Source organism: Phyllobates terribilis, unplaced genomic scaffold (genome assembly GCF_046119375.1).
Source record: "Phyllobates terribilis strain yellow unplaced genomic scaffold, ASM4611937v1 Scaffold_1__5_contigs__length_1240528914, whole genome shotgun sequence".
Classification (NCBI taxonomy): domain Eukaryota; kingdom Metazoa; phylum Chordata; class Amphibia; order Anura; family Dendrobatidae; genus Phyllobates; species Phyllobates terribilis.
In genome coordinates, this window is record NW_027362761.1 from 231,777,356 (window position 1) to 231,803,165 (window position 25,810).

The window sequence follows — 25,810 nt, forward strand, 5'->3', positions numbered from 1 at the left end:
TAAAAAGTCACAAAATATGTGCAAAAGTACTCCCGCCCCAAGGTGATACTATGTATGGCAGCTATTTTGCTGCACATTTTGAACCATTTAGCAAAAAGGATGGCACTTTTTGAGCTAATAGGTTGCATAGCAGGTCAAAGACAAATATAAAGATCATTTTTTGTGCAAAATTCATAAACAGTGTTCATCATTTTGAAGAACGGCAATGAAAACCACAAGACAAAAAAAAAGGAAAAGTAACTTAAAAAAATAAACGCAAATTAAAAATTGGGGCTTATATCACTGATGTATCTGTCCTTGTATGGTCAGTTAAGGATTATAAATGTGAAATATATATGTGAAATATAAAATTTAGGAATGAACTCCACGTGATGTACTGACTATTACAGGAATAAGGGGCAGACACCATCCAATGCTCTAACATAAGCTGTGCACTGTAGGAAGAGGCATGTGTTGGAGCATCTCCTCTCCATCGTTATGTGTAAGCAGGGTCTGGCATGTCATTGTCAGGATGTGTCCCCTGAATTAATCTGACGGATTAATGTGCCTGGCGGCAGGCGGGGCCATTCTTCGTCTTTGGAAGCGTGCCCTACTTCTTTCTCCCAAGGTCTTGTTGCCAGGGATGCAGCTGCACTGTCACCATCTACTAGAATGCACGTTCTGATGGGCACAAAGACATTCATTATGTGCGTGCACACAACACACTGCGGACCCCATGGCATCCCCCATCTCTGTGCTACACGCAACTCTGCCAAAAGAAACAAAGCGCTGACAAAAGTCTAACCTCTGGCCCATTATATTACAACTCAAAAACGTGGGCAGTCACTTTTCACCAGGCATTAATGCAAAAGAATTCATTAAAATGTATGCTGGATAATAGGGTGACTGATGGGGAGGTCGTGAAAAATGCTCACATAACAGCAATACATAAAAGCTGCTGCCTTGTTAGCCACTTATTCACACCTTTTCTTTACTCAGCGGTAGGAGACATTTATTATAAAAAAAAAAAAAAAAAGTGTTAACAGGAAAGGTAGCCATTCTTTACTTGAGATGATTCGTAACATTTTCACTTTGCAATTTATAAAACAGGATGATAAGATTAGTTTGTCATCAACCTGTCAGAGGGAAGTTCTATATATGACAACCCCTACGGCTAACCTTCCTGGTGTCACAATTAAAAAAAAAAAAAAAAGTCCACCAAAACGTTATTATTAGGGTTGAGCGAGTATGTTCTGTCCGAGTATGCTCGGGCCGAGCTCCGAGTATTTACAGCTGCTCGGTGATATGGTGGAATCACTCCCGTGTGCATGATTTGCAGCTGTTTGACAGCTTTATTACATGTGAGGAATGTGTAATAAATAGACATTCCTCCCATGTAATAAAACTGTCAAACAGTTGCAAATCATGCACACGGGAGCGATTCAACCATATCACCGAGCAGCTGTAAATACTCGGAGCTCGGCCCGAGCATACTCGCCGAAAGGGTTAATAGAACATACTCGCTCAACACTAGTTATTAACAAATGCATGCCGGCAATCAGTCGATGAACGAGTGATATGTACAGTCTTTCTGCCTGTGTAAGAAGGCAATTTAATGAGCGCCAAACAACTTGTGTATAGTCTAATGGCGCTCACTAATGGTGTATTCATTCACTGGCAGTCTTAATGCACCATAAGGCCATGTTCACACGTTCAGTATTTGGTGAGTTTTTACCTCAGTATTTAGAGGCCAATCAAACATCAGTTAATCTTCTCATACAAATTAAATGTCGGTCTGGTCCTGCCGCAATCGCTGGGTTTGGCTGACCTAAATCTAATGCTCGTGGCCACCATAGAGAGTGTTTGTTTGCTGACAATTCTGCTCGTCAAACACATACAGCAGTATTATTCAGGTAATGTTGTGGGGAGAGTTGTGAGAGATAGCTGACTGGAGAATGACAGCGCTCATGTGTGCAAGGTGCTCCAGCGAGGTAGTCGTGGGCAAGTTGTAGCCCCTGCTCGCTTTAACACCCTACAGACAATTTGTGTCCTCCCTCTGATGTATGGCTGGGTATGTGACATTCTTCACTTACTTCAAACCATCCGATCGCGGATGTCTCCAGGCATTTCTCTTTTGGGACCAGGGAATCAAATTCAGAGGACACGAAGTTCTTAACCATAACTGGGATTTTACTTGGGGGAGAGGAGTATATACAGTATTTACAGTCACATTGGATAAGGCCCAACAGGTTTTCATCTCCCATAAAGGTGCTAGAAACCTCTTCAGCACTGGTGCCCTCTTTAGGTGAAGCATCTCTCTAACTCTATTCTCTATGTAAGAGATGTTTCCTCACCAGCGAGTGTGTCCGGATCCTATATCTCCCTCACGGCTTAACCTGGAGTCCTATCTTTCTCCGCTACCTGCAGACTAGAAGTGCCCCGGGGTCCTCAATACCTCTGTTGAGTTTCTCCAGCCGGCTAATAGGACTCCTGTGTGAGGAGATATTTACACTGCTTATCCACTGTCTAAGGGTAGGGAGCCCCAGTCTACCCTAGCAGCCAATTTCCCTGGCTGTCCGCCTGTAAGGCTTCCTGTCACAGGACTCCAACTGACACTTTGTGGAAAATTCTCTACACGTTTCCTAGGATGCCCCACCCCCTGTGGCAGTTAATTCCTCACTGTCATTCTGGTAGCAGGCTCTCACTAACAGCTGTGGAATCTTGTGGCCAATTAAAAGTACTACAGCCCCACAAGGGAATATATCAGGGACAAGCTTTATACACACTTTATGCTTGATCATGGCACTAAATTCCCCCTCTACTCTACTGGCTGGATCATCACAGCTAACCCCCTTAACTGGACCTAATGGCAGCTCAGAGAGATCCAACTGTGAGAACATTCTCCTTTAACTCTTTCACTGCCAAAGGAAGGATACATCCTCCCCCACTACTACATGTATATGACAGTTTTCTCCACATCTGAGAAAAACGGTCAGAGGAAGGCAATCAGACTGGCATCAGTTTTTCTCAGACAGACAAGGAGAGGGGGAAAAAAAAACAACAACATTTCACCATCTTTTCCATTCTATCACTCTATGAATATCGGACTGCACTCGGATGTAATCCAAGTGTGGTCCAATTTTTTTCTTGGACCCATAAACTCGCATGGTCGATTTTGATCTGACACTCGGATGAAAATCAGACATGTCTCCCGATTTTTCCCACGGACTATTCGATCAGAGGAAAAAAAATTGGACATGTACACAGCCCCATAGAATACTATAGATACGAGTGCTATTCGTGAAAACCTCCGAATATAAAATAGGTCGTGTGCATGAGCCCTTACTTGCAGACTTTTCATTTATGAGCACCGCTGGCGAAATCAATCATGTCAGGTCACCCACTGTCTCAGTCGCACCCGCTAATTGGTGTAAGAAGGAGCCGGCGGCTCTGTCTGTCCTCCACCCATGTATTCACTGCTATCTGAATCCTGAAGATGCAGATAGCAATGATACCTGGACGCGGGCATGATGCAGCCTGTGGGCTACTGTTTTCAGGCCTTTGGCTGTTTTTGGTCCATGGGCAGCACTGGAACAGCCAGAGGGCCGGACGTGGCCTGCGGGCCACACTTTGGCTGTGATAGTCTATATCAGACCTGGGCACTCTACACTACAGTAGTACATAGCATCTATCTGTCCGGTTGTGCTGGTACACCACTTCACAGTTCTTTGTTCTCCATTTCTTTTGTGTATTAATTCCCATAATGGCACTGTCCTACTGAGAAAGGTGAAGCTTTCAGCAGAAGGAAACACTATACTTTGTGGATGCAAACGAATCAGCGTGACAATGAAGATCTAACTTCTCTTCAACGCTCTTACATCTCATTTCATGCCTGTACTTTCCCTACCTTCCAGCCATTTCGATTGGGTGATATTTGAGTGTCCATTAGTAGCATTTACATTGCCACTTAACGCCACTTTTGTGCTGATGAGATATAAAAGGCCTAAACAGATCTGTCCATAGATGTGTAACTCCATCTTGACCAGAGGTGCTAAATCTTTTTTGGTCCGAATGCCAAATTTTTTTTATTTTGTGGCTCCATAAAATTTGAAGCGGTATTCTGATCTGAGATATATATCGAATTATCGACAGTACTAATTACATAGGTTGAATAAAGACCTAGGTAATTTAACTATAATCCACAATATTATGTGTATTGTGGACATCATCCAGCCCTTTTGAAAGCTGTTATAGTGTCTGCCATTCAGTCAGTCTGACTGCTCTGACTGTAAAGAACCCTTTCCTATTTAGCTGCCAGAATTGCCTTTCCTCCACCAGTTATGAGTGCCTTATATATGCCATAATCCAATAAATGGGGTTCCATTTCAGGATCTTTCACTATAGTAGATAAAAAAGGTCCTTTTCTCCTTTATTTAGGACTTTAGGAGTGAAGATGGCCATACAATAAGCACAGCTATCCCCATACTTCATAAGTGTTACTGAACAAAGGGGAGTCAAAGATGGTTGGGGGCCGAACAAGCCAGGACGCAGGTGGTGTACTTCTGACCTTGAAGAAGGCAATCTACATATTCTGTTCAGGGAAACTTAACTGAAGACCCCGTAAGAAGAATCAATGTGCAACTTTACATCTTCACCATTGCTTTATCAATGCCAAAAAAAAAGATACAACATTTTCTGGATATCTGCTGAGATTTCGGTTAGAACGTGGACACATATCTGTCTATTGAGGTGGAACAGTGTAAGTCGTCTAGGTAAGGAACGCTTCAGAGGTGCTCAGCTTCATTTCCAGTCTACTGCCTCTCAGCATTTCACACATTTGTGCCACAGATGCAATTTCTCCAGAGCTATGAGCCTGACATAAGGAGCAAATCACTCAATTCATGCTGACAGCTCTATCAGGTGTCAGGCCGGTAGCGTAAAGCAGGCGGCCTTATCAATTACACCTGCTATTCTTGTGATTGCCATTTACATATCACACATACTGGAGGCGGCAGCTGGTACACAAACACCACAAACCAAAACAGTAATAAATACGCCTGGTCCTTCTGATCTATAACAATGATATATTTCATCTACTATTCATGTAGGCTGACATACAGGCTTTATAGGACATGATTAGTAAGAATACTTGTGAACCTGTATACATTAGGCTATGTGCCCACGATGCAGAAATGAAGCAGAAAATTTCTGCATCTCCCTGGCAGAAAAAACGCATGCAGATTGTGTATGCGTTTTTCCTGCAGAATACATGCGGATCCACATGCGGATTCACATGCGTTTCCGCATGCAGATTGACAAGCGCTTTCCAGGCGATAGCATCACTTGGAAAGTGCTTGACAATTAGGTCACACTATATAAATCCATGCAAACGGCATGGATTTATATAGTGTGACCGTAAAAATAAAAAAATAAAGCTATACTCACCCCCGATGCCCCGGCGTGGCTGCAGCGCTGCTTCCTGGCTGGTTCCCGGCTGCCGGCATATCGCGAGACAGAGCGGTGAAGGGCCTGCGGTCACATGACTGTGACGTCACCGCAGGTCCTTCAGCGCTGCTGGCATTCAGAGAGAAGACGCCGGACAGGTGAATATAACTTTATTTATTATTTTATTCTTTTTTCTACAGGTACAATGGTACCCAGGTCTGGATGAGAGTCTCCTCTCCTCCAGAACTGGGTACCATCCGCACATAGAGACGCATAAAATCCGCTTGTACAAATGTACAGTCGCGGTTTCTATGCGTCTCAATGCAAGTCAATGGCGGCCATTCCGCTGCGCTTCCGCAAAATTAAATGACATGCTGCGGATTTTTGTACGCAGCATAAACGCTGCGGAGAAATCCGCAGCATGTGCATAGAACATGCGGAATCCCCTTGGGGACCATGGGGTGCGGATTACCTAGCGTTTCACAAGCATTTACACTGCGGAAATTCCGCAGCATAAACGCTTGAAAAACGCTACGTGGGCCCCACGCGGATTTTATGCGTCTCTATGTGCGGATGGTACCCAGTTCTGGAGGAGAGGAGACTCTCATCCAGACCTGGGTACCATTGTACCTGTAAAAAAAGAATAAAATAACAAAGTTTATACTCACCTTTCCGATGGCTTCTCTCTGAATGCCGGCATCGCTTGAGGACCTGCGGTGACGTCACAGTCATGTGACCGCAGGCCCTTCACCGCTGTGTCTCGCGATATGCCGGCAGCCGGGAACCAGACAGGAAGGAGCGCTGCAGCCACGCCGGGGCATCGGGGGTGAGTATAGCTTTATTTATTTTTTTTTTTTTTACGGTCACACTATATAAATCCATGCTGTTTGCATGGATTTATACAGTGTGACCTAGTTGTCAAGCACTTTCCAAGTGATGCTATCGCCTGGAAAGCGCTTGTCAATCTGCATGCGGAAACGCATGTGAATCCGCATGTATTCCGCATGTATTCTGCAGGAAAAACGCATGCACAATCTGCATGTACAATCTGCATGTACAATCTGCATGCATTTTTTCTGCCAGGGAGATGCAGAAATGCTGCAGAAATTTTCTGCTTCATTTCTGCATCGTGGGCACATAGCCTTGCTGTAAACATAATATCTAGGTCATAGGGAAACAAATTACAGTATGTGCGAATATGCTTCCATGTCTACTAATCTCAATTGGGCTGAAATTTTTCAGACCTTGGAATATCATTAAGGAGAATATGTCACCAGTTTTTTTTTTCCACCTAATCTGAGAGCAGCATAATGTAAGGGCAGAGAGCCTGATTCCAGCAAGGTATAACTTACTGAGCTGCTTGCTGTAGTTTGAATAAGCTCTTGCTAATAACACAATGATTTTATCACTAGAGGACTAATCAATCAGCTGCCATGTCCATGGGCTCTGTATAACTGCACCTCCACCACTGATTGGCAGAATTCTGCTTAAGCATCGTTCCCTGGCATTCAGAGAACAGGCAGATCTGTGGCAGAGACATGGGGTAGAAAAATCTGCCGATAGATTCCCTTTAATGATCAATATTACTAAACCGTTCTAAACAACTACTACTACACCCTTAGGGTATGTGCAGACGATCAGTAAACGCTGCAGATTGGACGCAGCACACTTGCACTGCGTGCAGTCCGCAGCGGCCAGATGTTACAGCATAGTGGATGGGATTTGTACAAATCCCATGTCCACTATGCGTTCCCGTGCTCCTGCGGAGAAGGACATACGGCGTGTCTTCACAGACCGCAGCATGTCTATTTCTCTTGCGGAGACGCTGGTCTCCGCAAGAGAAAATTCTACCAGTGCAATGGATAGGATGCGGTGAAGCCGCATGTGTTCAATGAACACATGCGGATTCACCTGCGTGTAGCGCTTTAAACGCAGCATCTATATTGCTGCGTTCAAAGCGCTACCATTCCTGACGGTGTGCACATATACATTGTGCAACTTTAAGGCTAACACTTAGCTCCCACTGCCTCCTTTGCGCAGATAGAGGTTCTATTCCTCCTGCTTCCAAGATGGCCATCTCAGTGGCAAGGGGAGTGCAGTGCTAAGTCATAACCACATCCCTTCCCTGCATCTCCACAGCACAGAGAAGACATGGTTTAAACTCGCCACTTCACGCCCCATGTCACACAGGCAGTGATCTTGGAAGCGGCAGAAAGGGAACCCTGATCTGAGCAGAAAAGTGTCTAGACATGACAAATGCATGGCAAAACCTAAGGAACGAGCCGGACTATAAGCTAGTATACATGCAAAGTGTAAGAGCATGTTCACACTGTGGCCATTTCAAAGACAAAAAAACAATAAAAACATTAAATGAACATATACCCTATAGCAAGTAAATAGTAATTGTAAATAACACAGGGAAGCCTGTAGGTTTGGATTTATTTTTCTTTTTATAATAAAGACCTTCATTTAAAAACTGCATTATGTCATTACTTGTGTTATCTTTGTCTAGTATCTAATTTTGTTTTCTGATCTGAAACATTTAAGTGTGACAAACATGCAAAAGAATAAGAAATCAGGAAGGGAGCAAACACTTTGTCACACCACTGTATATAGTGAAGTTGGCCCACAGATATCCGATAACGAGACAGGAATTGATCTCAGAACTAAAAGGAGAAGCAAAGTATTTCCACACATTAAAAAGATGATCTACTTCTGGACAATCCCTTATAAAATGGCTGCGCCAACAAAATTGTGAAGGCTGCAGCCGATCACTGACCGCTGATGGCCTGTCCCGGTCACGTGACATTGTCTATGTGATGAGGCAGACGGCGGACACAGGGCTCAGAGCTCAGTCACGGTCCAAGAGGCAAGGATACATTTTGTGCATCAATCTGGTGCATACATAATGGGTTGACCAGCAGAGGACAAGCCCTTTAAGAAATGGTTACCCTGCCCAGTATGAATGCAGTCTATAAAAGGGTAAACCAAGTAACAGCATAGGCTGCAGCTTCAAAATGTGCTTGAAATACTAATATTAATTGAAAGAAAAACCACATTGCTGACATACCAGCAAATGAATGAAGAGACACTTCTATTAGACATAGGAGGAGGGGGTGGGGGGTTTAAAGAGTTCCCTCATTTATCTAGTAGGAGTCAAAACCCCTGTACAGATGGAAAAGTAAAGATCACCATTCAGGTTACAGATTTTCTGGAGACAAGAAATCCACAGTTACTTTTTACCTTCTCTTCGTCCACAATAACATTGCTTGTGTCCATGTGATGTGTGCGCCATTTAAATTTGTAGGTTCTTAGTCCAGGAGAGGCATGTTTGATCAAAATTAGGTTTATGGTCCCATCAAAAAAAGATAGGCCTTGTTGTAACTGATGGGCTCACATAAATTGGCCAATTTAAAATCCTTCATTTTATAATTATGTGGCCTTACTTATAAATTAATATATATATATATATATATATATATATATATATATATATATATATATATATATATATATATATATATATATATTAGTATAATATATATATATATATTTATATTTATTACACAAACTATAATATATATATAAATATTAGTGTATATATATATTATATATATATTCTCTTATGTGAAGTATATTAATATTCTGACCTGTCTGGTTGGATTCACTAGCTTTCACAGCTGTCATACAACTGCCTATACATCAATGAAATGCTCTGGTATTTTATTCATGACCCATCAGGTTGTGGATGAGTAATGTTTAATTTCACCAGATAACAAAAACCACTATATATCCCAGACTTGTAAAAAAATGTGATATTCCTGTTTTGTTAGCCAATCAGTGTCTATAAACCATGTCAGGGACCTACCCTATTGACAAGGGTGATAGTACTGCCCAGTTGTCATCTTACGTGTGCCAGAATGGTCTTATGGGCAATTAAAAGAATTTATTAAAACTGACATATCCACAGTGGTGCAGAAAAATACTGGGGAACAAAAAGTGCAATAGGGTCTTATTTGATCGTAGAAAGCAAGAGAAAACAGGGAGCTGCTCAGCTGGTATAGTTGGGTTACACACAACATAAATGAGGCGTGAGTAATCAGCTGCTGCAGATCCACAGGGTGCCAAACAATATATAGAAATACAAAACATGTAGTTTCTCTACGCTGCGGATTAGGATCCAACAGACACAATAAACTTGATGTGGTTTTATTATCAGCACGTTTCGAAGTCATCCAACTTCTTCATCAGGATGAAACCTTGTGGTTGTGGTTGTATCCTGAGGAAGAGGTCGGATGACTTTGAATCGAAACACGTTGATAATAAAACTGCATCAAGTTTATCTTGTCTCCTGGCTTTCTCTTGTGGATTATAACCAGCAGCGCAGAGAAACCACATGTTCTTTGTATTTCTGTATATCCATAATAGTGACAAGTGAGCCGCTATGGCCAGGGATTGTCTGCAGTGGTCATATGTAACCTCACTTCTACAACAGGAAGTAGGGATCTGCAGCGGACCGGTAAAATAATGTCTGGATTATTCATTTAATGATCTGTATTGTTACCTAGAATAGTGATAATATTAGAAGGACTCTCAGCATCTTTGCATTTAGGAGTGTGCTGTACGGTCCATTTCCTCTGCTCTCGGCAGTAATGGAGAGGTCAGCACTAGTAATGCCGTAAACCAGCTTGATGGGCTGCAGCATTCTTATCTGCACTACTACCCTCAACAATCAGACGGGTCCAGGGTGACATTTGTTGCATAAGCGGATGTACCTTGCGATGCAGTAAGCTGCGGGCTGATTTACTGCAGGTAATACTGGCAGTAACAGCCGGTCATTGATATCGTGCTTTATGATTAGGCAGAACATTAATGCAATCACAAAACAAGGCTTATGGAATGGTTTACGCTCACACTGGTTGAGCCTATGTACATATTATATGCATTTTGGAAGAAATTGTAATGTACCTCTACTACTAAAAAAAAAAATCTAGAGGATAGAAATCATTTTTTGAAGGAGTTTAAAAAGAAGCAAATACCATCAAAATGCTCTCGCAGGTACATCCCGGCCTTTACCTGCTCATAGCTCAACATGGAAAATGCCTACTCAGCCAATTACTGGATGGGGCTGATCAACACTATGGCCAGTGATAGATGGGCATTTTTTACCATTTCCGGTGTACTGAAACAGGACCCCAAAGCAGGAGACCAGAACGGAGGAGGTAAGCATTGGAAGAGGAGGACAGGGAACAGTGAGGACTTCAGAGCTACAAATGTCTGTATGCCCATAACAGGATTGGACGTTACACCCATGACATGTGATGAAAATGGCATCAGTTGGGGCGCCACATCGTCCATAGAGAAGAGCATTCATGAATTGGGTCACATGAGACTGTCACTAGCACGCTGAATCACTGGTTCCCACTGCCCTCTCCTGACCATCCATGTCATTCAGAATAACTGCATCGAGAGAAGAGAGGACGGAGCGATTCAGAGCGACTCTACTGCTTCATTAACATAATTAATTAGGAAGTCTATTTTCCCTTAAATAACATTCTTATAGCTCTGCTTATGTAATAGTGGCCAGCCCCTTTAAGAAGCTTCAGCCATTGGTGTTGAGTAAAAATCTAACATTTTTTCTGCAGCTCCTAAGTAGCCCTATGTATCTCCACGGTAACAAGACTACAAACAAACTATGTCTCATTCAGCAGTATTACTTCCATCTGTCTTACTTCTTGCTTGGATGCATATAGTGGGATACAAAAAAAGGGACATATAAAAGAGTAAGACAGAATAAGGATACTAAACGGAGAAATTGTGATCTGCAGCCATAGTGACACATACAGTAGGTCTGTATAATAGCTGTACATATTTTAGGGGAAAAGGACCCACCAAAATGTAAGACTTATTGAACAGTTGCTTAACTTGCCCCAAAAGTGGCTTCCATTCATTGAAAATATATCGGCAGAATTCTGTTGTAAATTTCTTTGAGACTTTACAAATTTTTGGCACAACTTTTGGTGTTTTCAGGCCAGCTTCACTCAGCTCTGATAAAATAGGTGGGACTTGGGTAGTAAAGGTGGTTCGAAGGGGAGTGAAGCAAAAGCTGGTCTGATTCATGATGAGCTGTGGCGTTACTGGAGCCAGAAATCCTACTCCAGTCAGGGACTAAAGTGAGATTTCTGGCATGGCACGTCTTCATGAATCAGGCGAGTCTGACTCCACTATACCCGTTCATCAAGTTTGACATCAAAACCAACGGTCTTGATGAATCGGGGCCCAGGTGTAGTGAAAAGTGCTTTAAAAGTTCCTTAAACATGTCGGGTAGAAAAAAGAAATAGTAAAATAAGGCAAGATGTACTTTGGTTTTTGGTACAAATTATTGGGGTATATGTACATTGGCCATGAGAAAGCTTGCTTTGAGAGTTGTACCATTTGCACTATCAACCCCTGAATGCATCCTGGTAAACTTCCCAAATGTATTATTATTATTATTATGTATAATACAAAATTAAAGCATGATTGTGGATTCAGACCCTCCCTCCTAACGCAGGGTGTAGAGAAAAGGCTTGAAGGTCGCATGTATATGTTTGCATTAAACAATCAATCTTTATTCCCATGAAATCAAAAAAATCTTTAGAAAAGCAATTCTAGGAAATCTATGCAGATAGTCTCTGGTGTGCCCATAGAACCAGGATCTGTGCCAATCACTGTTGGTCAGATAGTGATGCAGCGGAAGACATCTGTTCCAGCATCTTTGGTTCAAAGACAAAGTGGCTTTTTTCGCTCTTATAAACGCAGAAAACTAATGCAAAACAGGACAATTTAGAGAAAAAGAAGCATACGCCTTGCAGATGGCTATACTAGAAAAGAGATAGTGAAAGAGCGCTGGGAATACAGCAGAGAGGAAAACAGCTCCTCCTGACGAGAGGAAAATAAAAATACACCAAATCAATGTTGTGTCATTATGGGACAATTACAGCTCCTCAAGTGCGTGACAGCGTTTCTACAAAGGCAATTTCAGCGACTGCAAGAAACGATAACCTGCTCCAAAAGTACAATCCAATTGTGTGCGATAATGATCCTGTGGTCACGAGCTGGGACATCTCACAAGAACACATCTACAAATAAACGGAGTCTTGTCTGTTCCTGGAAACAGCTAGAGCAGTGGTTCTTAACCTTGTTTGAGGTACCGAACCCACCAGTTTCAAATGCACATTCACCGAACCCTTCTTTAGTGATAAATCAAATAGGATTTTTTTCCAAATTCAAGACATAGGTATATGTTTTTTTACTGGTACACAAAATGAACCGTGCATGAACATCACCTTGATCAAAGAACAAAACCAACACAGTGCATGAACTCACAACAAACCTGCAAATCAGTGTGACTTCTGCTGTTGTTTTTGAGAGACCAGTTCAGATATGCGTGGCTTCACCTTGGTAAGTGCTACTCTCATGTCATTTTCACAGCAAAGTCTGTTCCTTTTATGTCCAGCATCCTTGAAAAGGAATGTTCGCAGAGATATGTTGTAACAAATGGTATAAAAAATTCCAGGGCTTTCTTAGCAATAATTGGGTACTTTTCCAACTGTCGACACCAAAACGTTGAGAGTGTTGTTCTTCTGAAGAGTTGCTGTTGAATTTCAATGATTTCGTCGAGGTATTCATAATTGACATCTGCTGTCTCAACAGCAAACGTGAACGGCTGTCTCACCCATGCTGGATATGACTCTCTTGTAGGGAAATATCCGTCGAGAGACTTTGCAAGCTCATCTAAGTGCGTGGCAATTGTTTGCTTCTGTTCCATCTAATATTATATATATATAATTGTCTTATCCCGTCTGTCCAGGAAATCCCGCCGCGGCCAATCAGCGACGCGGGATTTCAGAAAAAAGATGGCGGCTGTTAGCGGCTCATCTGCCGCACGGAGGTCAGCGGCGATGCAGCCGGTCATCTCCCGGCTGATCGCAGCAGAACTACCCCGACCGGCGGCGCCGCTGACCTCCATGCGGCTAACGTCGGGAGATCAGCGGCTAGGACCGCTGATCTCCCGACGGTAAGTGTGAAGGGAGGACCGGGCAGCGGCGCCGCCGGTCGGGATGCTTCTGCTGAGAGCAGCCGGTCATCTCCCGCAGTGCCGCTCCCCACTAATACAATTCGCTGATTGGCCGCCGGCCGCAAAAATCAGCGATATTGGCTCCAAATTTAAACACCGCTGTGCTGATTGGTCTGGGCCGCCGGCTGTGACCAATCAGCGATATTGGCTCCAAATTTAAACACCGCTGTGCTGATTGGTCTGGGCCGCCGGCCGCAACCAATCAGCGATATTGGCGTCAAATTTAAACACCGCTCTGCTGATTGCGCCCGGTGTACCACATACATATTCTAGAATACCCGATGCGTTTGAATCGGGCCACCATCTAGTGGATACAGAAATGTCTCCGATTCCAGACACATCTTCGATCTTACTTACACAGTCGTCCAGAAGGGGAAAGTTTGCGAAGTTATTGTTCTCTGTTCGTCGTTTCCATAACGGTAGTTTTTTTTTTTTTTAAAAGCCTTCAGGTTTTCTTCTGCTTCCATGATGTTGACTCCACCACCCTGCATCTGCTGATTGAGATGATTTAGAGCTGCAAATATATCAGCCATGTACGCTAAAATGAGAATGAACTCAGGATTTTTGAAGCAATCGGCGTGACAATGTTGGTGCTCTTGCAAAAACAGGGCTAATTCTACATGCATGGCAAACACACGATTCAGCACCTGTCCCCGGGATAACCACCGAACATTAGAATGGTACAGGAGTACCTCGAATTCAGAGCCTATTTCTTTACACAGCTCACTGAAGATGTGGTTCCTCAGAGCACTATTTCGCACATAGTTCACACATTCCACTACAGTTTTTAATACTTCTGCCATTTTTGGAGGCAAGGTTTTTGTTGCCAACGCATGCCTGTGCAGAATACAATGCGTAACAATGATGTGTGGTGCATCGGCTTTTACTAGCGCACCAAAACCAGACTTTCTTCCCAGCATGACTGGAGCTCCGTTCGTACAAACTGCAGAAGCCATATCCCATGAAAGATTGTGGTCTCTGAGGAAGTCATCCACAAGCTTCTTCACATCAGCTGCCTTAGTTGTTGTTGTAAGAGGCTTACAAAATAAAAACTCTTCTTTTACCATGTTGTCTTTTACATAGCGCACGAAAACAGCAAGCTGGCTTAGATTAGAAACGTCTGTGGTCTCGTTGAGTTGAAGGCTGAATTCTGCTGGACTTGAAATTAGGTCTGCGACTACTTGAGCCAAGATGTCTTTACTCATGCACTCTATTCTGTCACTGATGGTGTCATTTGAAAGAGGAATTTGGGATAATTTACCTTCGGCCGCTGTTCCGAGTATCAGATTCGCCATCTTTAACGCTGCTGGTTTTAGGAGTGTTTCACCAATGGTGTGCGGCTTGCCCTGCTTTGCGATCAGGTAAGCAACTTCGTACGATGCGGTGAGGATCGGTTTGTTCACGGGTACAAATCCAAGAGCAGGCAGAGTGGCCCTTTCATCGAATCTGGCTCTTTTCACCTTGAATTCAGCAAGCGTTGTGTTCTTGTATTCCCCATCTCCATGCAGCTTCAAGAAGTGTTCCTTCAGTTTTGCCGGTGCGAGACTAGAGTTGCTCAACTTGGCATTGCAAATCATGCAGATAGGACGCTGACTCCCATCACGTTCCGTGATACATGTGAATCCATGTTGTACATATTCGTCCGACCACTTTCTTTTTTTGCTCGACATAGTTAGTATGGATTACTGAGCACACTAAATTCCCCGCAGCACTGAATGGCCAATTAATGTAACGTGATCATCTGCAGCAAGTGATGGCCAAGCGGGGCGTGTCATCACGAATTTACTTAATGAGTCGGGTGTGTCTTGTCCTCCGTGGCGGAGGCTCCACTGAACCCCTGAGACAGACTCACCGAACCCCTAGGGTTCGATAGAACCCAGGTTAAGAACCACCGAGCTAGAGCTACCAAACGTTGTGCAAATGTTTTCTGGGTCAACGTCATGGCCATGAGCAATGAGTACACACACAACTGCAGATATTGGCAGCATGCATTAGTTGTGGAGAAGCCTTATTTTGGCTGATTGAATCGTTAGGACATCTGAATGGCACCCAGGACGTAAGGCAGTGTTCCCCAACTCCCATCCTTAAGGCCCACCAGCAGATCATGTCTTCAGGATTTAGTATTGCACAGGGTATGGTATTATACCAAGGAAATCCTGAAAACATGATCTGTAGACTGTAGTTGGAGAACAATTCAGTAAAGCATACCCATGTTGGATAAAGGTGGGACATTAATGGAGTTGTCCATGTGCAATGCGTTGTTTTTCAAAATCGCTTCAAGGAAACATATGGAACTGGTGGCTGTTGGAAATGAATGAGAACAGGTAACGCTGTAAGGCCACTTTCAAAAGAGCATATTTTCAGTATTCCATCTGTGCGTTGTCCATAGTATACAGATAATGATGCACCACTTTAGGGAAGAAAAATGCCCATTGAAGTCTATGTAGAGTGACTTAAACTGAATTTGTCCACCCCAAACTATGTATATGGAAATTTAGCTCTTACAAAGACAAGTCCAACAATACCTCTACATTTCTAGTCCCTTACTCTGTTCCTGAGAAATCAGTGTTTGAATTGACATGCAAATGAGGCTGATGATCTGAAGCCTCTGTCAGTCCAGCTCTATTCCCTTGCCAGGGCAACCTCCTCCTGCTTGACTGACGACTCCATTTGCGTGAGGTCACACAGCATAGAGGCGAAGCACAGAGCTGGAGTGACAGAGGTTTAAAATCTACCATAGTCATTCATATATAGATTCAAACGCTGATTTCTCCTTAACAGAGGAACCGACTGGCAATACAAAGATATTGTTAGACCTTGTCTTTGAAAGAGCTACATGCATATATAAATAGTCTTGGGGTTGAAATTCTGCTGCTGACAGGCTCCCTTTAAATAGACGCATACTTATTGGATCAGGACACCATTAGTACATCATCTTTATCGCACCCAAGTTGGCCGTCTCATGTAGTGAAAGAAAACAAATCATATCCCCAAAAGCTATTAACCTGCTGAAATTGGGTCAATCCGCAGGTTAATAAACGCAATGTTGATCACTGTATACTGAGCGGTGATTGAAGACACACTAGTAAGCATGCATAACTGAAAGCCGGCCGCTCCCGGGAAGAATAAAGTACATTTTCTCCCAGTTGCCGCACTTAAAGTAAATTGGCCGGAAAGTACTACAATATTAACCTGCAGATTAACAGCATTTGTGGACATAAAGGTTCCCTTTAAATTTCCTACCTAGAAGACAACCCTTCAGTATTCCCGATTTCATCCATAATCTGTCCATATTGACGATCCTTATTGTACATGCTTGTACTCTTACACAAGCGTAATTGTAGTTCCAGAAATTCTGAAGAAAATTAACAGTGGAAATAACTACCGTAAAAGACGTTTTCGGATTTCTTTTATATACTGACCCACATTAAGATATTTATAAAAATCTGCAGACATTCTTCAGTTAGATAAAAGCAATTACAGAAGGTTCAGATCAGAGTGGCTTTTAATACATGTGCGGAACAGACATGGAGTATGATCACCATCCTGATGATGAGCTATGAATGCAAAAATACTAAATTCTTAGCAGTTCCCAGGCCTCATTCGCACAATTTGTAGTAAAAGTGGCATTGCTCAAGAGAAATATTGCTCATATAAACCAGTCTCAAAGCCGCTGCTGAAAAATTAAAATCGGAATCTTCGTTACAGATTTGACCTCAGAATTGAGGATTTTGATAATGACTGATCAATTCTGTCAAAGAAGCAGATTTCCCTGATAAGATAAATGACAAAGTTGCTTATTTTCACGTGTACTATTGATTTATGAAATGAAAAAATTAAATGACGGTTACGTTTTAAAGGATCTTTTATCCATGGGGTCAATATTTCTTTAGTATAACAAATTGCCCATTTTGTAAAAAAAAAAAAAAAAAAAAAAAAAAGTTTTGCTTTTTTCCCTGCAAAAAAGTAAGAGAGCCTCTCATCTGGCGCCATCTGTTATACTGGATGTCGTGGAGAGAGTGATGGAAGCCGGCTCATGACATTTTATTAGAAAAGTCTACACATCTGTGTGTAATGTAAGGGACAACCTTCTTTGTATCCACTCTGAAGCAGGCTGGACTGGAAATAACTGACTGCTGGGTGGATAAGGTGTGCAGCAGTGTCGTTTCTCTGCAACATGCCACCCTATAAACATCACATCCGCCTTCATTAGGAGACAAAGGTTCTCACGCCTGAAAAATCCAGTTTTCCCATCCAAATGGTTCTCTAGGGGGTTAAAAATCAAGGACTTTTTTTTCTATTTTGGGGCTAAGCACTTAGCAGGTAGTTGCTAATTGTTCTGCCATGCGCCAATCTTTTCCGGCTGCGAATGTCCCACGTGCTGTGACGGCACATTACCACAGCAGTTCCTTCTCTTCCACTCTGCTGTCGATGGGTGTTTGCCTAATGTTCGCTGCAGACATGGCTACTTGGACTGCTGTTAACGGGTGTCACGTTGATTGACAATTAGCTGAGTTAGGCTATGTGCCCACGATGCAGAAATGCTCCGGATTTTTCCTGAGCATTTCTGCATCTCCCTGACAGAAAAAACGCATGCGGATTGTACATGCGGATTGTACATGCGTTTTTTCTACCAGGGACAAGCGTTTGTCAAGCGTTTTTAGCATGCGATTTCGCATGCGGGTTGTCAAGCGCTTTCCAAGCGATTTTAGCATCACTTGGAAAGTGCTTGACAACTTGGTCACACTATATAAATCCATGGAACCAGCATGGATTTATATAGTGTGACAGTAAAAGAATGATAAAAAATAAATATATACTTACCTTCTGATGGCCGCCGGTGTCCTTGTCTTGGCTTGCTGGCAGCTCGCGGTAGACTAAAGGACCTGCCGATGTCAGCGGTCGCGTGACCCGTCACATGACTAAATGACATCAGTGCAGGTCCTTTAGTCTACTGCGAGCTGCCAGCAAGCCAAGACAAGGACACCGGGGGCCATCAGAAGGCAAGTATAATATTGATTTCTTTTTTTTTTTTTTTTTTTTTTTTTTTTTTTACAGGTACTATGGTACCCGGGTCCGGAGGAAAGTCTCCTCTTCTCCAAACCCGGGTACCATCAGCACACTGAAACACATGGAATCTGCATGTACAGATGCAGTGATGCGGATGACATGCAGTTCAATGCAAGTCAATGGCAGCGAAAATGTAGCGCTTACGCAAAATAATTGGTAGTGCTGTGGATTTTTCCGCAATGATAATCCGCAGCGGAAATTTCCGCAGCATGTGCACAACACATGCGGATTATCATTGGGGAACATGGCAGGCCTTCTACCAAGCGTTTTTTAAGCATTTCTGCAGCAGAATTTCCGCTGCGGAAACGCTTAAAAAACGCATCGTGGGCACACAGCCTTAGTGTGATTTCCATTGCATGGATAATCACTTAGCTAAATCTTAACACTGATGATGTGGCAGCTCATGCAATGTAAACTGCACTGTAAAGCTATCAATCTACATAACGTTGGCAGTGACTTCCCATCAACTGAGCAGAGCAGAAGAAAAGAATCTGTTAACGTGACGTCATATAAAGTGGGAGACTCACCGCCAGGACTGCTCTGAGCCAGGAGTAACCGGCACACGACGGAACAAGCAGGTAGCTAGCAACTACCTGCCAATAAGTACTTAGCCCCATAAGGAAAAAAGAAAGTCCCAGATAACCCCTTTAAGGGTAGGCGGATATGGGCTATTCGGGATATCGCAGGGGGTACATGCTCACTAAATATAGAATGAAGGAGTGCATTGTGCTGGTCCTTCACTTTGGCCACCTACACCTAACTCCGGCAATATACTGCAAGTCAATACAGTCACTCACAAAGTGTCAAAGTCGAAGGCTATTCATACGGAAGACTATGAAAGAAGCATTATATATGTCACTGACAACGAAGGCTCTGTTCTGTTCCTGGCAATAAAAGACAATTCATGTAGAAGGCAATAGCGAGACAGAAGAATCTTACTACATGTCAGTGACATCATGAAAGCTGTTTAAAATATGTAAATGTATTCTCATGTTGTATTAGTGAATTGTTGTTTTTATAAGCATTTTTTTTACTATTTTTATATGAAATCAGATTTTTAGCCATTACTAATGGATTCTACACTTGTATGCACAGAGCTCTCTACACACAAACTGTATCATCAGATCAGTATACAGCTCAGGAAAAGATAATACACACGGCCAAGCAAAAATACATATGGGGGAAGAGTTAGAAAACGTAATGTAATGGAGCTATACAAGTCACTACCAACAACTTCACTGACCGCAGCGCATCTCAGGGCTCCATGCTGGCAACAGAAGCAGGTTCCATTGGTGGGACACAGATCTCCTATATGCTGTGGATATGCCATAAATGTCGGAGATGGGAATTTTATTTATTTATTTATTTTTTAACGCCCTTTAAAAAAATTAAAGGAAGTCCATCCAACGTACTTTGTCACTTTGATGTCTGTGGCGCACAGCTTTCTTCTGGACACGTGATACACATGAAGAATGGCATGACTGCAGTGCGGGCTAGTAGTGTGGCCCCCCACATTACATATTGCTATGGATACGTGACGTCCAGCTGATCTGAATTCAGAGCGCTATCTGGGCTCCTGCTCATTTCTCTGATATGATGAGTGTAAAAATAGAACAATACTCGGTGCAATTCAGCTAATGCAAGCACACTCCAGCTAGTGAGGAGCATGGCAGCCACCTCCAGTCTCCTCCTCACACCGGGCCTAGAATAAGCAGCGTACACATTAGCCTCTAGATTGTACAGCTCTACACCAGATATCCTGATGGAGTACCACCTTCTAAGTATGTATGATTTCATGCCTCTCCTCATAAGTCACTGATCTAGGTCACACACTCACAAGAATGCGCCTCTTCATTTAGAACCATTAAAAGAAAAACACATTTTTCAGAAAGATTTTGACACCGGTTTGATTTATTCGGTTGTTATACACAACGCATGCCTGTATGACTATGTACCGAAAAGGTATTTACTTAAAGGGGTTTTCCCACAAACTAAAGTACATTTTAATTGCTAGATCATGGAATAATAATAAGTTCCACAATTGGATGTTTTTAAATAAAATGTGATCCTCTTCTGTCCTGTCTGTATACTCTTCCCCCACCCAGGAGATGTGGTATGATCAGACCATGTTCCTGTACAGTCAGGCACAGACATTACACAGTACACAGCAGGGAAACATTTATAAGATTATCTCAGCACAGGAACATTTAATTTAATCACATCCAATTGTGGAAGTTATTATTATTCCAAGATCTATTGATTAAAGGGAATGTGTCACCTCCCCGGGCGATATCAGACCTCTACTATGGCCATACAGGTGATAGAAAAGTAAATCTATACTGACCTATATGGCCCATAGCAGAGGTCTGATTGCAGAGAAATCTGGTTTTATAAAGTCTGTTCTCCAGAGGCTTAGCAAACCCCTCCTATCTGAATACTATTCCCCTAAATCGCCACCTCTGCGCTAAATTACCATATCCCCCCCCCCCCCCACCCCTGCATGTCACAGGGCTAAAGTAGTAGACAACCTGAAGGGAAGGGACAGAGGAGAAATGGCTGAAAGAAGAGACATCTGACAGACTAGTACATTTGGACACCTCAGGATTCAGTGCCATTGTCGTGCAGCATCCCTTAGATAGGCAGCAGATATACTGAAGTCCCGGAGCAGAGCAGAACAGGTTGGATCAATCTGGACTTCACAGCAGCCACAATACATTTCCAAATAGGTGCTGACACATTGATTCATATTTGCTGCGTTTCTCTTCTTTGAGCTAAATGGAATCAGATCAATGGGTATATGGAACGTGTCACAAAACCTGACACTGAAGAGAGTGGAAAAAAAGGTTTTCCATTTCGATCAGTCCTTGATGTATCAAACAGCATCTACTCACAACTCTGCCATCTATTCATAGTGACCCCCATATGTTTCCAGCATCAACTCAAGGTTGTGCATGTAGCGGCTTTCCAGAAACTATGCCATTGTGCATTATCAGATCCCAACATTATGATACAGCAGCTCAGAAAGTGGCTGGAATCTGATCTGAGTCACCAGACCAATATAGCTGGTAAATCCCACTAAATTAAATGTTTTAGGAAATAGGGGAAAGTGAGATGTGTAATTACCGTACCTAGGATGACGTCACTGTGTAGCATCACTCTCTGTGTTACAGTCCATTCTAGGGAATACTAGTGGCTGATCACTGACACCATGTGCTATTCGGAAAGAACAGGTCATCGCTTTCTACATCAATCCCGCATTCCCTCTTACATAATACATCATGCAGTACCCTCGTCTGCTGCACCTTATACAGTGGATCGCCATTTGGTAATAGCACCCTATAATAGCGGATATCAATTCTACATCTACTCGCTCATATTTACTAGCAAGGCTAAAACTGGACAATTCCCAAAATATGGATAGACAGCACACCTTAAAGCAAACCTGTCACCAGGTTTTTGCTCCACCATATGAGAGCAGTATGATATAGGGCAGGAACCCAGATTCCTGCGATGTATCACTTATTGGGCTACTTGCAGCAGTTTTGAAAAAAATCAGTTTTCTCTGCTGCAGATCTAGCAGTTCTCTGAATGCTGAGCTCTGTATAACCTGCCCCACACCACTGACTGGCAGCTTTCTGTGTACACAGTGCTCACAAATATGAATGACTACATTGCAGCAGGTTCACAAGTCCTCCATTGATAATCTCCTGCTGATAAAACAATGATTTTAAGAAAACTACAGCAAGCAGCCCAGTAAGTAACACATCGCTGGAATCAGGGTCTCTGGCTCTACATTATGTTGCTCTCAGAATAAGTACACAATCAGTAATTGACACATTGCTGGAATCGGGGTCACTGTCACTAGATCAAGCTGCGCTCAGATTAGGTGGCAAAAAGCTACTGGCAATAAAGTCTACAGCCAGTTTTGTACCAATAATGTAGCCATTTGTCAAAAAAACACACTCGACATGTTAGGATCTGTGCACACGTCGTGTTTTTGCTACACGGATTAGTCACAAAACCTGAAGGGTTTCCTGATGCCAGAAAAGTGAATGAGAAACCTAAAGTATTATTCACATGTTAATTATTTGTGACTTGCAGATTTGGTGCAGATTTAGGCTATGTTCACACATTGCGTTTTGTTCAGCGATTTTTTTTCCTGCAGCAAAACCTGATCTCTTTTCAGGAGGTTTATTCAGGATTTTTCTTGCTTTTTTGCTTGTTTTTTTGGTGCTTTTGTCTGTTATGCATGTACAGTACAGACCAAAAGTTTGGACACACCTTCTCATTTAAAGATTTTTCTGTATTTTCATGACTATGAAAATTGTACATTCACACTGAAGGCATCAAAACTATGAATTAACACATGTGGAATTATATACTTAACAAAAAAGTGTGAAACTATTGAAAATATGTCTTATATTCTAGGTTCTTCAAAGTAGCCACCTTTTGCTTTGATGACTGCTTTGCACACTCTTGGCATTCTCTTGATGAGCTTCAAGAGGTAGTCACTGGAAATGGTTTTCACTTCACAGGTGTGCCCTGTCAGGTTTAATAAGTGGGATTTCTTGCCTTATAAATGGGGTTGGGACCATCAGTTGTGTTGTGCAGAAGTCTGGTGGATACACAGCTGATAGTCCTACTGAATAGACTGTTAGAATTTGTATTATGGCAAGAAAAAAACAGCTAAGTAAAGAAAAACGAGTGGCCATCATTACTTTAAGAAATGAAGGTCAGTCAGTCCGAAAAAATGGGAAAACTTTGAAAGTGTCCCCAAGTGCAGTTGCAAAAACCATCAAGCGCTACAAAGAAACTGGCTCACATGAGGACCGCCCCAGGAAAGGAAGACCAAGAGTCACCTCTGCTTCTGAGGATAAGTTTATCCGAGTTACCAGCCTCAGAAATCGCAGGTTAACAGCAGCTCAGATTAGAGACCAGGTCAATGCCACACAGAGTTCTAGCAGCAGACATATCTCTGCAACAACTGTTAAGAGGAGACTTTGTGCAGCAGGCCTTCATGGTAAAATAGCTGCTAGGAAACCACTGCTAAGGACAGGCAACAAGCAGAAGAGACTTGTTTGGGTTAAAGAACACAAGGAATGGACATTAGACCAGTGGAAATCTGTGCTTTGGTCTGATGAGTCCAAATTTGAGATCTTTGGTTCCAACCACCGTGTCTTTGTGCCACGCAGAAAAGGTGAACGGATGGACTCTACATGCCTGGTTCCCACCGTGAAGCATGGAGGAGGTGGTGTGATGGTGCGAGGGTGCTTTGCTGGTGACACGGTTAGGGATTTATTCAAAATTGAAGGCATACTGAACCAGCATGGCTACCACAGCAGCGGCAGGCTATTCCATCCGGTTTGCATTTAGTTGGACCATCATTTATTTTTCAACAGGACAATGACCCCAAACACACCTCCAGGCTGTGTAAGGGGTATTTGACCAAGAAGGAGAGTGATGGGGTGCTACGCCAGATGACGTGGCCTCCAGAGTCACCAGACCTGAACCCAATCGAGATGGTTTGGGGTGAGCTGGACCGCAGAGTGAAGGCAAAAGGGCCAACAAGTGCCAAGTATCTCTGGGAACTCCTTCAAGATTGTTGGAAGACCATTTCCGGTGACTACCTCTTGAAGCTCATCAAGAGAATGCCAAGAGTGTGCAAAGCAGTCATCAAAGCAAAAGGTGGCTACTTTGAAGAACCTAGAATATAAGACATATTTTCAGTAGTTTCACACTTTTTTGTTAAGTATATAATTCCACATGTGTTAATTCATAGTTTTGATGCCTTCAGTGTGAATGTACAATTTTCATAGTCATGAAAATACAGAAAAATCTTTAAATGAGAAGGCGTGTCCAAACTTTTGGTCTGTACTGTACATGAAGTGAAAAAAAAAACGTAGTTACTTACCGGTAACGGGATTTCTCAGAGCCCATGACAGCACCACGGAGAGAGGGGATCCGCCCTTCAAGGACAGGAAACCTACAGATAAAAGGGCGGTGCCTCTCTCCCACATCAGTTGTTTACAGAGCATGAGAGGACCACCAGGTTAGTAACACAAAACTTTTCAATCTAAGACCTCGTCAGACACACCACGTGACTACAACAAGTAACTAATAAGTGTGCACACCCACACGTGAAGGGAGGGAATGTACGGGTGCCGTCATGGGCTCTGAGAAATCCCGTTACCGGTAAGTAACTACGTCTTTCTCCTTCCCCCATGATGGCACCACGAAGAGAATTACAGAGAAGTGACTCATTAGGGGGGGACCACAGCTTCCAGAACCCTTCTCCCGAAAGTAAGGTCTGAAGAAGAGGTTAAGTCTAGCTGGTAGTGATTAAAGAAGGTAGAGGGGGAAGACCATGTTGCCGCTCTACATATCTGCTCTGCCACCGCTCTTGTTGAGTGGGCCTTTAGTTTCTCCGGGGCCGCTTCCCCACGTGAGGAGTACGACAGTGTGATGGCCTCCCTTATCCATCTGGCGAGCGTGCCCTTAGAAGCTTTCTTCACCTTAAGAGGGCCCTGAAAGCAAACAAAGAGAGAACTATCCTGCCTACACTCGTGTCGCCTCTAGGTATTGGATTAGGCATCTTCTGACGTCTAGTGTATGCAAGTCTTTCTCTTTCGTGTTCCTAGGGTTGGGGCAGAAAGAAGGGAGGGTGCTTTCCTGGGACCTGTGAAATCTTGACGCCACTTTTGGTAGATAGGCCGGGTCGATTTTCAGAGTAACCCTATCCTCCAAGATTTGTGTGAAGGGGGGGCCTGCCGATAGGGCCTGAATATCACTAACCCTACGTGCTGATGTGAGAGCTACCAAGAGTGCTGTTTTTAGGGACAGGATTTTTAGGGATGCTTCCGACAGAGGTTCAAAAGGTGCCTCCGTTAAAGCTGAAAGGACTAAGTTAAAATCCCAGGGTGTAGTATTTCGGGATGGGATGGGTCGGGATCTAGCTGATGCTTTAATAAACCTAGATACCCATCTATTCCTAGCTAGGTCAGAGTTATAGAGCGCTCCCAGGGCCGCAACTTGAACTTTTAAGGTACTTGTGGCCAGGCCCTGCTCCAAACCCCTCTGTAAAAATTCCAGGATAGCAGTCAATGGAACTCCCCCCCCCCCCCCCCCCCTAACCTGGAACCTGAGACTAAAAGGAATTTCTTCCAGGTTTTCCCGTATAGTTTGGTGGTCACAGGTTTT

At 43.1% G+C, this 25,810-nt stretch overlaps 2 protein-coding genes across 2 annotated transcripts in view; both read right to left on the minus strand.

Moving 5' to 3' along the window:
• CDC42SE2 (CDC42 small effector 2) overlaps nt 1-25,810 on the minus strand; it is a 114,430-nt gene that overhangs the window by 61,717 nt on the left and 26,903 nt on the right. The gene's annotated exons all lie outside the window — the stretch shown is intronic.
• Nucleotides 13,897-15,213, minus strand: LOC141214657 (protein FAM200C-like). The gene has a single exon (XM_073665500.1). It carries the CDS (start codon nt 15,211-15,213, stop codon nt 13,897-13,899), a length of 1,317 nt encoding a protein of 438 aa, XP_073521601.1.

What these genes read in the sequence shown, in the direction of transcription:
- LOC141214657 (XM_073665500.1), bottom strand. Translation starts at nt 15,213, where the DNA reads ATGTCGAGCAAAAAAAGAAAGTGGTCGGACGAATATGTACAACATGGA.